At 41.7% G+C, this 12,262-nt stretch overlaps 1 protein-coding gene across 1 annotated transcript; it reads left to right on the plus strand.

Moving 5' to 3' along the window:
- The first annotated feature begins 349 nt into the window (after nt 1-349).
- LOC148030770 (uncharacterized) lies at nt 350-4,511 on the plus strand. Its single transcript, XM_087684277.1, has 4 exons — nt 350-1,693; nt 2,133-2,360; nt 3,192-3,362; nt 4,125-4,511. The coding sequence occupies exons 1-4, from the start codon at nt 743-745 to the stop codon at nt 4,206-4,208; spliced, it is 1,434 nt and encodes a 477-aa protein (XP_087540403.1). The 5' UTR covers nt 350-742; the 3' UTR covers nt 4,209-4,511.
- The last annotated feature ends 7,751 nt before the right edge of the window (nt 4,512-12,262 follow it).

Raw genomic sequence — 12,262 nt, forward strand, 5'->3', positions numbered from 1 at the left:
CGTCGCTTTTGGCCCGAGACGAGAGACGTTCCTCTTTTCGTGCGGAGCATTTAGGCTTTTGCCAATTTGGCGGGGCCGCGGGGCTCCGTGGGGCGCCAGGTGTGCGTACGCGCCAACATGGAGCCGTACAACTGTCACGGCGCGGGACCACATCGCGCCCGCCAGCGCGACTCCGGAAGCACCTCCAAAAAGTGGGCGGAGGCCAGGGTGGGGAACACACGTCGGATTCGCTGAGGTGGGCACTGAGCAAGGTCCCAGCCACGTAGGACAGCGAACGTGCGGGAGAAGGGCGCTGTCAAAAAAGCGCAGGGCACTGCGATTCGCTGTCGACAATAGAGGTTTTATAGTCAGCAGTCTCTCACCATTGAAGGTGGAGGAGGAGAAGACGAGAGGGATGGACTTCCACTACTGCTGCAGCTGCACTTGGTAGTAGCGTGGTTCATTTCGTCTTCTCTTCTCTTCTCCTTCCTCGAGCCTTGCATTATAATATTATACTATATTATCATTATCATTAGACAACTTAAGAAGCAACTCATATTGCAGCTCACATGCCGGCGCCCATAGTCACCAGTCTTCCTGAGCTTGAGTTCATCGTTAACGAGCTCATCCTGGCATTGCTCGAGTGATGATTACTAGATCTGGACTGCGCAAAAACTAGATCTACGCCTCTCCCTGCCTCCTTGCCGCCCCCCCCACCTCTCTCTCTCTCTCTCTCTCTCTCTCTCTCTCTCTGTGTACCATCATGGACAGCCCTGACCAAGAGGAGTCCTTCGGTGATGCCTCCTCCTGTGACATGAAGCTCCTCGAGTCCATGCAATCCCTCCGACCTTTGCTCGCTGGTTCCACCAACAGTGACAGCTTCTTCCACCCTTTCCAATTGCTAACTGGATCAGGATCAGGATCAGGAGGAGGAGGAGGAGGAGGAGGAGGAGGAGGAGGCTCCATGTCTAATGCTGCAGGAGGGTTGGATAGATCTCCCAACACCCATGAAGACCTCGAGATACCCTCAATGCTTAACTCGTACGAGCACGAGATGCTGCTGTCCACTCTCGGCGGGGGCACCTCCTCCTCCAACCTCAGTATCTCGTGCGATGAGCTGTCCCCAAGGCATTTCGAGCAGGTCTGTGATAAGTGGGGCTTGCCCAACGAGTCCATGTGGAAGCTTGACCATGGATTGCCCAGTCCTAACCATGGTGAGAGGGCCGCAATTAAGGCATTTGCTGCAGCAGCAGCAGCAGGAGGAGGAGGAACGGCTGGGAGTCACGGCCCTGTCAATGCAGTCATGAACAAGGACAAGAATAAGAAGATGGATACTCGTTCTGCAAATCCACTCGGGGTCAAAGCTGGAAGAGGCCCGGCCAATGATCATGGGATCAAGAGGAGGATCACAGAGTGCAAATGGCTCTCGGCTTGCCAGAATTACAACTCAAGCACAAAGCAGGGCTTCTCCAGAGTCAGCTCGTGTGCGAGTGAGCTGTCCAAACATGCCATGGCCGATTCATCAGACAACAGCGATGCCATGGAAGAGGATGACGAGGACTTGAGCAAGCAGAGCCGAGGGAGCAGTAGCAAATTAGGGGGCAGCAAGTCCAAAGGCCCCGTGTCCAAGAACTTGGTCTCTGAAAGGAGGCGGAGAAAGAAGCTGAACGAGAGGCTGTATTCTCTGAGGGCACTAGTGCCCAAGATCAGCAAGGTAAGCTGTACATGTAAACATGGAGCAGGAAACAATTGTGACGGGTGTGGGTTGTGGGTTGGCTTTGATGATGAGAAGCTCGGATTAGGTGGAGGGTTTACTTCTTAGTTGGCGATCACTGACGGTTGTGAATTACAGAACAGGCGCAAAGATTTGCGTTGATTCTAAAAAAAGGCAGCGCAGATCATCATGGTTTTTATGGATGTGAAGGACAGTCTAGCAAGAAGTGCTTATCACAGGACATTCGGGAAAGTTGGTGTGGGTTTTTGTCAAAGCTTAGATGAGGCATTGGTCATTGCATTGGATTCAAGAATGATGATCGAGGATTCTTACTAGGGGGTAAATTGGAGACGTTGGGGGGATTAGAGTTGGATTGCGAATCAAGCCTTGCAGCTAATGATGGGATGCTTACAGTCGAATCTTTTGTGTGTGTTTGCAGATGGACAAGGCGTCCATTGTAGGGGATGCGATCGAGTATGTGAGAGACCTGCAGCAGCAAGTGGAGGAAATGCAGGCGGACGTGAGCAGCCTGGAGAGCAGCAAAGAGGCGGTGGCCAACGGCCTTATCGATCCAGCCAGCCTCAGCAGCCTCCTCTTCTGCTCCCCCGCCGCCGGCCCCCACCATCCCCCCAACCTCTTGCACATCCAAGAGCACCGCATCATGGAGGTAACAACGCCACCCACAAAGAAAAACCTGACTGCCGCTCCTACCAATTATTAAGTAATTGTTGTTCGCACACCCTAAACCCATAGCATCACTGTTCTCTCTCCCCCCCCCTCTCTCCATTCATTAATTAATACATACCCATAGTAACCCCACACCTTACATGCGCATTAGTGGTACTTCTCTTCTTTCATCGTTTGGATTACTATTGTTAATACCCTTGATCATATGATTATCTTGCATCTAGGCCCTCATTGGGGCGTTGCACATCATTGTTTTAGTTATCCTTAGCATGCCCTTGCAATCTCCTAGTAGACATTGTTTTTCCACATGTATGTGACAAGGATGATGTTGTCATCCCCTTCACCATCATCCTCTCTTTTTGGAAGATCATTGTTCGGTCAAGAACCACTTTATTTAATTTTCACATTGCACACATTACGTGCCCATTACGAGTTCCAATCTCAACTACGACTTTTGTTTAACACACTCACTATCTTGCAAGGTCTTTCTCATTTTCTTGTGAATTCCATCCTCAACTTGCTAGATTTCCTTGAAGTTTAAGCAAGTAGAGGAATCTAAGAAACTAGAGCACTTGGGCAAGTTTCCTAGCCCTTTGTGTGTTCTTTTAACCATTACCTTGTGATCATTCTTAGCAGCTTCAATGTTTTCTACATTCATTCTTCACAATCTTGTTGTCTTCAATCTCTTACGTTGAATATTTGCATTCTTGTTTCAAACTTACAGCTACCCCACACCAAAACTTGGTTCCATGAATATTGAGTACATGAAACTAGTTTGACCCAACTCTTTGTGCTTCTTTTGTGCTTTCAGTTGGAGGTCACAAAGATGGAGGAGCAAACTTATCACCTTCGCATACATTGCAAGAAAAGCCCTGGAGTTTTGGTGCAGCTAACGCGAGCATTAGAGGCTCTAGAGTTTGAGATTATCAATGCAAACCTTACATCAGTTAGTGACCATATTCTCAACACTATTGTTATCGAGGTAAGAATCCACCATAAGTGAATGAGACAAGTTGCAATAAGTTGAACAAATTATTGCATTTGTACAGCAGGGACATGTCTCCATCTTCTTCCCTTTTATATTGCTTTTTATAAGCTTGTTAGCTTCTGTTCCACATGGTCCACACCCATGAAGTTGGTGTACATTAGAGGCTCTAGAGTTGATATCATCAACGATAACCTTACATCGGCTAGTGACCTTATTCTCAACTCTATTGTTGTCAACGTAAGAAAGATCCACCACTAGTGTATGAAGTGAGTTGCAATAGGTTGAATAAATTAATGTATTGTGTATTGTATAGAGGGTACATGTTTTCAAAGTGCTGTCCTTTCAAAGTGCTGTCCTTTCAAAGTGCTTTTTATAAGCTTGCTAGCTTCTTTTCCACATGGTCCACACCCAAGAAGGGTTGATGAACAATGTCCAATGTGAGACCTCAACAATACATGAACGAAAGCGAAAAAACGTGAATGTAGGCACTTGATGTCTAGGATTTGCACCATTTTTGCTGAGCTAGAATTTGCATTGCATGACCTCAATCGAATAATAGTCACTACAATAGAAAAATGTGAATGCTAGCACATGATATCTGTGATAGTATTACTTTAGGATGGTTGATTCCAATAACTGCATACTAATGTGTGGAAGTGCATCCAAGCACAATTTTCGATGTGTGTTTAAAGATGTGCCCCCCTTAGCTTTTAAAGTTTATGCTTCTAATACTTTTTTCATGTGATCTTTTGGTAGGTAAAGGATGGGCATCTCTTGAAGTCAGAGGAGGTACGTAGAATGACATTGGAGACAATACCACGGTTTGGCCTTTTCATGTAAGAGGAGCTAGCTACATAAAGGGAAGCATAGCGAAAGACATTAGGTTTCCCTCCATTTGGCAAGAAGCTTAGGCAAAACAAACAAAGAAAGAGAAGGGTGTATGCGAAAAGGATTGTGCCTCGTTTGGAATGGGGAAGCATATGCTTTTGGTTAAAAGTGGTCTTGCTTAGGGATTAGGAGTGTGCATAAAGTAGGATCTTCATGGAGTTTGGTAAAGGTGTTTGTATAGAAAGGAAGAAAAGAAATACACTTGGAAGTTGTTCTAAGTTGGCCCAAGGATTATGTATTCTATTTGCCTTTGTTTATGGTGGGTCATCATTCATGCCATTAGGCCATAGTGCTCACTGCTATATATAATCACTAATGTGCTACAAGAGAAAAAAAACAGCACCCATAGAATTTGCACATGAAAGACAAGTGTTTTAGACAAGACTTATGTTAAGTTTGAAGTAGACCCTTAAGGATGTGAAGCTTTAGAATAATAAATAAAGACAAAGGCCTCCCCCCCCCCCACCCGGGTCACATGTGAGACGGGAGCTGGCCGTCCGTTTGTAAGGTTATTGACTATTAAGGTACCGGGAAAGAAACAACATGTTAGAATTCGCAGGGTGGAGATTTCTATTTAGCGTCGCCACCGTCGAGGTAATTTCTGGGTTTTAATTTCAAATTATAGTAAAAAGGGGAGGCGGGTGCGACATTCGAAGTCCTTGCTTGGTGTTTGTTGTGTGAATAAGAAAAGGAAAGAAAATCTTGCCTTTCTTTCTCAAGGGAAAATAAAGGAAATAAAAAACAGAAAAAGAGAAAGAAAAAGAGGGTGCCTGCCTGCCTAGTAACATCTCGAAAACTTGCAGGGGAAAAAAGAAAGCTTTATAAAAACAAAGAAAAAAGAAGATTTGGGTTTCGTACAATCGAGTGGGATGACCTTTTGATTTGGTAAATTTGTTGGTTTTCCTTTTTTTAAAAAACAAGGAAGGGAAAAACGGGGGTGTGGGGTCGGGGAGTGAAAGTGGTGACGTCAAACGAGAAAGTCGAGCGGGCGTGTGTGCGCCCGTGAGCATCCCGTTTGCGCGGGGTGCGCCACGCGTGTTCTCTCTCCCCTCTCTCGCGTAAACAATAAATGAGGCTCGCGAGTCGCCAACATGCCTCGGCGATGTATCATCCATCATGTACGCATGTTTGACCCTTCTTTATCCCAATCGCAAAAAACGTGGCCACTTGCCCTTTGCCCGTAATAAGCGAATCTCCCTCCCCAAATCTCATGATTTCCTTCCCTTGCAAGTTGCCAGCCACCCACATACAATGCTACTGATCTTTCCACACAGCAGGACCACTACCTACACAGCCTAGCAGCTACTTTACCATACTTCAAAAGTAAAGGTATAGTTACATTTTTCAGACTTCAAAGTACAAGAATTCTGCCTCACATATCAAAACCATTTGTTTAGACCACTCTTAACTTTGTCTCATAACCTTTGGGGAGTTTATGGAGTGTGTCCAAAAATGCTCGTACTCCTCAAACCAAAACCAATCGCTTCCTAATGAAGGGCATGCTTACTACAACTTAGTGGCCCCACTTTGCTCCCAATCACTTAGGAAACAAGTTGTTTCAGGATAGCTCGCAAGATGATCAATAGAGCTTTCCAGTTGTTTTTGTATGGGCAATTATTCCCGTATGAGTAGCTTTTTCCCTTGTAAGGAGATATAACTACCTTATTTCATGTTGCTGATATATTTCAATTTTAAACATCTGAAAAACGAAAGGAATTTTAGAGGAGCTTGCATCTTTAAGGTCAAATTGAACTTCGAGCATATGGTTAGATTCATGAGACTAGTGTGTATTGATGGAGCTTGATCTTGATATGTTTATCATACTTATCGGATTTCACATGAGATAATTTGCATTTCTTAATGTTCTGTTCTTTTAATAATGCACTATGTATTAATAGAAAATATATTTACATAAAAAAGGGATGTGGCAAATCCCAAGTTTGTGTTTAAAGCCAACGGTCATGGAGCTATAGGGAGCATCATCGAGTCATGGAAAAGAGTGTTGACATTGTGCGAAATAGACATAAGTGTTCATCATGTCAACACAAAGGACAACAACGTATTCTAGGCCTAGAAGATTGAGCCACATGTGGCAGAACAAGGAGGAAGAAGAACCAACCAATTCTGAACATGGGGGCACATAGCTCACAAGTTACGATTGATAGCTGCCAGATTGGGAAAGAATGAGGGCTATTGCAAACTCAAGCTTGGAGGGAAGTCTGCCCGCAGAAGCACTAGGAACAAGCATAGTTAAGAGCATGCAACCTAAAGGGGAGATATACAAAAATAGGACGAGAGAGGTTTGGGGTGTATCACTTTTAGGAGAAACCCTTTGCAAGGTCGTTAGAAATCTATAGATATTAAAGGCTTCCACTAGGTTAAAGGCTATTTGCTTATGGGTGCTTTCTAGTGTATGCACAAATTACATAGTAGAGGTCCAGTCGATAGGGAGTATGGTTCTGTAATAACCCACATTTTGTAGCCATGAAAATTTTAAAATTAATCTAAATATCCATTTGTGTGCTAAAAGGGGTTGCGACAAGGGCACATATTTTCCCTGTAATCGATAAAAAATCTAATAAAAATTCTGTAAATATGGCTCTTTCTTACCTTGAAAAGTGGGAGCACATTTGCATGTAGTACTAGACCTTGCATCGTTATTGGCCCATTCATCCTAGGCAGATTACTCAGAAAAATGCAACAAGTTCCATGCAACTATTCAAAACATCACCACTTTTTTAATAATGAGGAGGAGAAATGGCCAAACAATAACCACCTTTTCTTTATCCAAACAAATTGTTTTGTCATTCCGTGTAGTTCATGTTGAAAATGAGATAGTCACGAGAAAATCTAAAACATTTTGCTTAGAAATATTGCATCCCTAGATCTCAATACATTATGCCTTCATAAATTTCTATTCATTAAAACTGAGGTTATGCAATTCATAAGATTGAAAAAAGATAGATGTTGCCTAGAGAAGTGTGAATAATACATGAAGGTATAGGCCATCTAAAGTGTCATGACACCTTCTTATACAGTATTGGATGCTTTTGAAAGTAATACATCTTTGGGAGTGTCTCCAATGACACTTAGGTTTCTATGAGTCTAAAGTCCTCGATGGACTTTGCATACACTCACATGTTCTGCATTGGGTAAAGCATAAGGAAAGCAAAATGGACATTTTCTGCATTGAAAAGAAGAGCTTTCATTACATATGTTGTGGAAGAAGGGGTGCAAATCAAGGAATGAACTTAATCATAGGAACTCCCAAATCCTAGGAGTTAACCTTGACAATCTAAGGATAACACAAGTTGTCCTAGGACCTCAAAAAAAAAAAACATTCAATCTTGAAAGCGAATAGAAATAAGAAAAATACCAATAAAAGGATTCCTTTTTATTTTCATATGAGGTGAAATCAACATTAAGATATAATACGAATATCTAAGGCTATGTATGTGGGAAAATTAGTTGTACAAGTTAGCCTAAGCTTGATTTTCATGTCTATCATGTGCATGACGAGATAGACTATGAAACAAAGGGTGAATAATGGATTCCTATCTATATGCTTTTAAACTGTTCTTTGATTTGTTGATCATCGTTACTATGTATTAGGAATAAGGGAACGATGGCACAAGTGAAGGCATGTCATTGTTCTTTTTGTATGTTACAACACAAGCATGAGCACATTAGATGCATTATATATTAAGGTTTACTTACATGAATGTTGATAAAATGAGAAAGATGAATGTTGATTGTATACTAGAGCATTGAATGTATGCATTTTATGTGTTAGATTTAGTTGGGATGCCAATGCATATTTTTGTATCTCATGACCGATTGATTGATTGAGGGTATCCCTTATGGTTGGGTAGTATTGGAAACTCTTTTTGTAATAATGAGTGGTGAAATATGTTTGTGATGATATGTACATTTAGGAGGCCGTGCACCTAAGCTATCAAGAGGTGCCTTTTGTTGTGACATAGTGACTTAGTAATCAATGTGAGCAATCCATTAGCTTGGATTTGGGACAAGACAATTGGTTGTAGGACTACAAAATGCTATCATAGTAACTTCTTTATCATCATGTTAGTTGCTCATCACCATAGGGAGGGACAAAGCCCATTTATGTTATAAAGGCACGAGTGTGCTCTAAAGCCTTTGGTTAGAATAGCCCCCAATATGACTTCAACCTAAACTTTGGAGCAAATACCTTTTGGGAGAGAGTTGAGACTCATGCTATCCTACCAAATAGAAGCCGCCCTAGACAACTTAATAATAAGAGGGAGTAAATATATTCTAGGAGGGAGTTGAGTGCCATGACATCCTAGCAATATAGAAGTCCTAAAAGTAAATACCTTTTAGTAGGGAGCTGCATGTCATATCATCCTACCGATAGAAGCCTAAACAACTTAATGTGAGAAGAGATATTATTGATATAGTACCTAGAGTTAGTATAGATAATCAAGCTATGATTTATGTTGGGTGTTGAGCAATGCACTAGATGGACCAAAGGGTCACAACATGTTCTCAATAGTCATGTATCAAAGGATGTACCTTTTCGGATCTATTGATTGGGTAGTGCAACTATAACCACAGATTTACCTGTATTTATTTCACAATTGTCATGTGTTACTTATGCAATGTTGACCAATGTATTGTGAGTTTTAATAAAGATTATTCAAATTTATGTGCTTATGCTCATTCTATATGTAATACCTTGTATGTGTTGAGATGTTTACAATCACACATACTTCAGTCTCTTTGTAGGATCATTGAGGGCTTAGGACTAGAATCCCATATGCACAGTAGGAAAAGTGCTACCACCCAGTTTCCTATAAAGCATTGTACTTGCTCTCTTTTCTAATGCAATGTCATAGTAATTTTGTCCTTCAGTAAAGTATCTGTGTCATTGTTAGTCAATACACAAGATTGTGTTTATGAGTCCAAGCTTCCATCTTGGAACCTAATTCAGTTGTGTAACCGTCAGTCATGTTAGTGTCTTCATGAACTCACTCTTTCTCTTCCAACCTCCATAGCTTTCGCATCTGCCATGCTCTAGATCCCGCACATTTTTACATGGTATTAGAGCCTAGTTGGCTTAGTTCATCTCTACCTTCTCTAAGTTCCTCTCTAGCTTAGTCCAAATTCAGGATAAGTGAATGACTTCATTTTTAACTTCATTTTCATCTTGCACCTTGTGGCAGCCATAGCTAGAGTCTGCACCCTGCCTCCTTTGAGCCCTTGGAACTCTTCATAGAAGCCATATCTTTGCAAGATTCCTTATGGATATATCTCCCTCAACTCAGGGCACTTCTCTCTGTCGCATCCAACCCCAACATTGGTGCACCTTGAGCCCGGCATTGCCAAAATTCGTGGTTGTTGTGCCCAGAATGCGCCTGTTGCCATTTGTATTGCTACCGCCATCACTACAGTGTTCACGATGTCAACAACCACCATAGAGTATTGATAGCCCATCATTCAAGCTAGTCCAAAGGACCAAGGTACTAGTTCACAAGGACAAAATGGAGTTGAGTCCAATCATTTGCAAGGCAACAATTCGAGAAATGGGGAATCGACTTCATTGGGCCAATCAATCCTGCAGCACAATACTCACAAGTGAAATACATCATTATTGCCACAGACTACCTCAAGAAGTGGGTGGAAGCACAAGCTACAAGAAAGAATGATGCTAGGACCACTGCCAAATATCATTGGAAACATGTAATCTCAAGATTTGGTTGTCCCATCAAACTCATTAGTGACCAAGGCATGCACTTCATCAATGAAGTGATCGCTTATCTCCTATCCACCTTTCTAATTATCCACTCGAAATGCTCACCGTACTATCCCCAGGCTAATGGCTAGGCTAAGTCTACGAATAAGATACTAGTACACATCCTGACCAAATTAGTCTCAGCTTCGCACATCGACGACTGGGATAACAAACTCATGGCAGCCTTATAGGCCTACTGCATAGCCTATAAGACGGCTGTGGGACAGACTCCCTTTAGGCTAACTTATGGGACCGTAGCAATTTTACCTATAGAATTCTTCGTTCCTAGCCTGAGAATCACTCATCAAGAGAGATGGGATGGAAAGGAGGCATGGATAAAGCACCTAGTTGAGCTAGAACGCCTCTATTGAAAACTCGACTTCTGGCCACCCGCACGCTAATATGTGAGAAGGCTTGCCACAAACTTTGATGGATTCTTGTTATGCCTTGTCTTGAGAGCTCCCTCTTGCCCATAACATGCATGATTTTCTTCCCTTCTTCTTCCACATTGGTTCAACCTAATGGTGCATGTAAATCTACCACGTTCGCACTTGTTTGCTGCCCATGACTAACTTAAAACTAATATCCTCTTTTTCCTCTGTTACTTTTGTGCATGAGGTCTATTTTGGTGCTCTCTTACTTGTCCCATGGACTTTGGACGCTCCTCTTTTGAGCATGGCATGGGGAGCCCACAAACTCATCCCTTTTCACACTATAGCTTGTCTTCATTCCTATTTTCCTACTTTTGATCCTACTAGTAGACGGTCATTGGACACTGTCTTGGAAACAAGCACCTACAAGAATGAAAGATGGCCAAAAAAAAGGTTAATATGGCATTGACTAAGATTATTGAAATCTTTTGAAATAGTAATCCTCCCAAGTTTTTCATGAGTGGATGCATAATGTCACAACATTGTATCCTCTCAAATACCTTAAATATCGAGTATCCAACCCAATTCATGTAAGCAGGTTGGTGTAGAACCATTGGAACCACCAAGAGCGGCATCACTATCACTTGATTATGAAGACCCATGGGAAGTTGAATCACCCATGGAAGGGAATCATGAGGGGTCCCAAGAATGTTACAACAAAGAGTCACTAGAGGAACTAGAAGCATCCATGTATTCTCAAGAGAAATATAATAGAATAATAAGAATTTTTAGTGCTCAAACACAAAAACTGCAAGATATTCCATTGTCACTAGATCTCCAAACACCAAAAGAGTGAAAAGAAGACCCTAAGCAAGCATTAAAATCTTTATTACCTATTGCAAGACTACTTTTTTCTCTAGATGGAAAAGTAGCTTCTTTCTCTACTAAGATTGTTGTTTGCTCCTTTATCTTTGCTTTCTTCTATTCAATCACTATTTGTATATGTGTAGAGAGATGTTCAAACCTATCTAACCGGGCGGTTCATCATCGATGTCCACATGTGTTGAGATTGCAATCTCAACACCTCTAAGTAAACATATCTTCAAACTCCTTGAGAAATTCAATGAGTTATTTTCATCCTCTATTATAGGGAGGTCCTCACCTAAGTACATGGGTTTGGGTGTTTTGCACTCTCCTACAAGGTTTACCTCTTTCACCTTGTCTTTCCTTCTGTTTACTTGATGCTTTGGTGCTTTGCACCAAGCATTATGATGACTTGATCCCCCTTCTTGAACTTCATGAAATGGTTTGGGAGATTCTTGGTCTTCTTTTGACTTCTTGCCTCAAATTTGATTCCCCTTAGAGTATTCTTCAATTCTTCCCATGCCAGTGGATAGGTAGTTCTTTTTTATCCTTCTAGACTTGAAAGGTTGAGGAATTTTAGGGTCACTATTAGTATTGATATTGGACCTAAAGCTTGATTCATCTAACTCTTTAGAGAGCCAAATACATATATACTTTTCTCCTTTTCAATTGCAAGGCATTCAAGAAATTTTATGAGGTACATGGACTTATACCCAATCAATTCATATTGTAGGACCTCATGATCCTCTAACAATTTGAGTTCAAATTTAACTTTGAATATGTCAATATCAATCAATATATCTTCAATATTTGAGAATTTAGGGTATGCAAATATTTGTTCTATTGGACATCCATATATATCATAGTCTATGGGTTCATGTCAAGGTCCTCCATGGTTTCACTGTCTAATACTTCTTCATCTGATTTGTCATCAAGTTTTGTGTAAGACTTGTCTTTTCCAATTAGGGTAGCTATTAGACTATTATGATGAATAGAAC

This window comes from Lygodium microphyllum, chromosome 9 (genome assembly GCF_053477565.2).
Source record: "Lygodium microphyllum isolate KBCC chromosome 9, Lygodium_microphyllum_v1.1.10, whole genome shotgun sequence".
In the NCBI taxonomy this organism is placed as follows: Eukaryota; Viridiplantae; Streptophyta; class Polypodiopsida; order Schizaeales; family Lygodiaceae; genus Lygodium; species Lygodium microphyllum.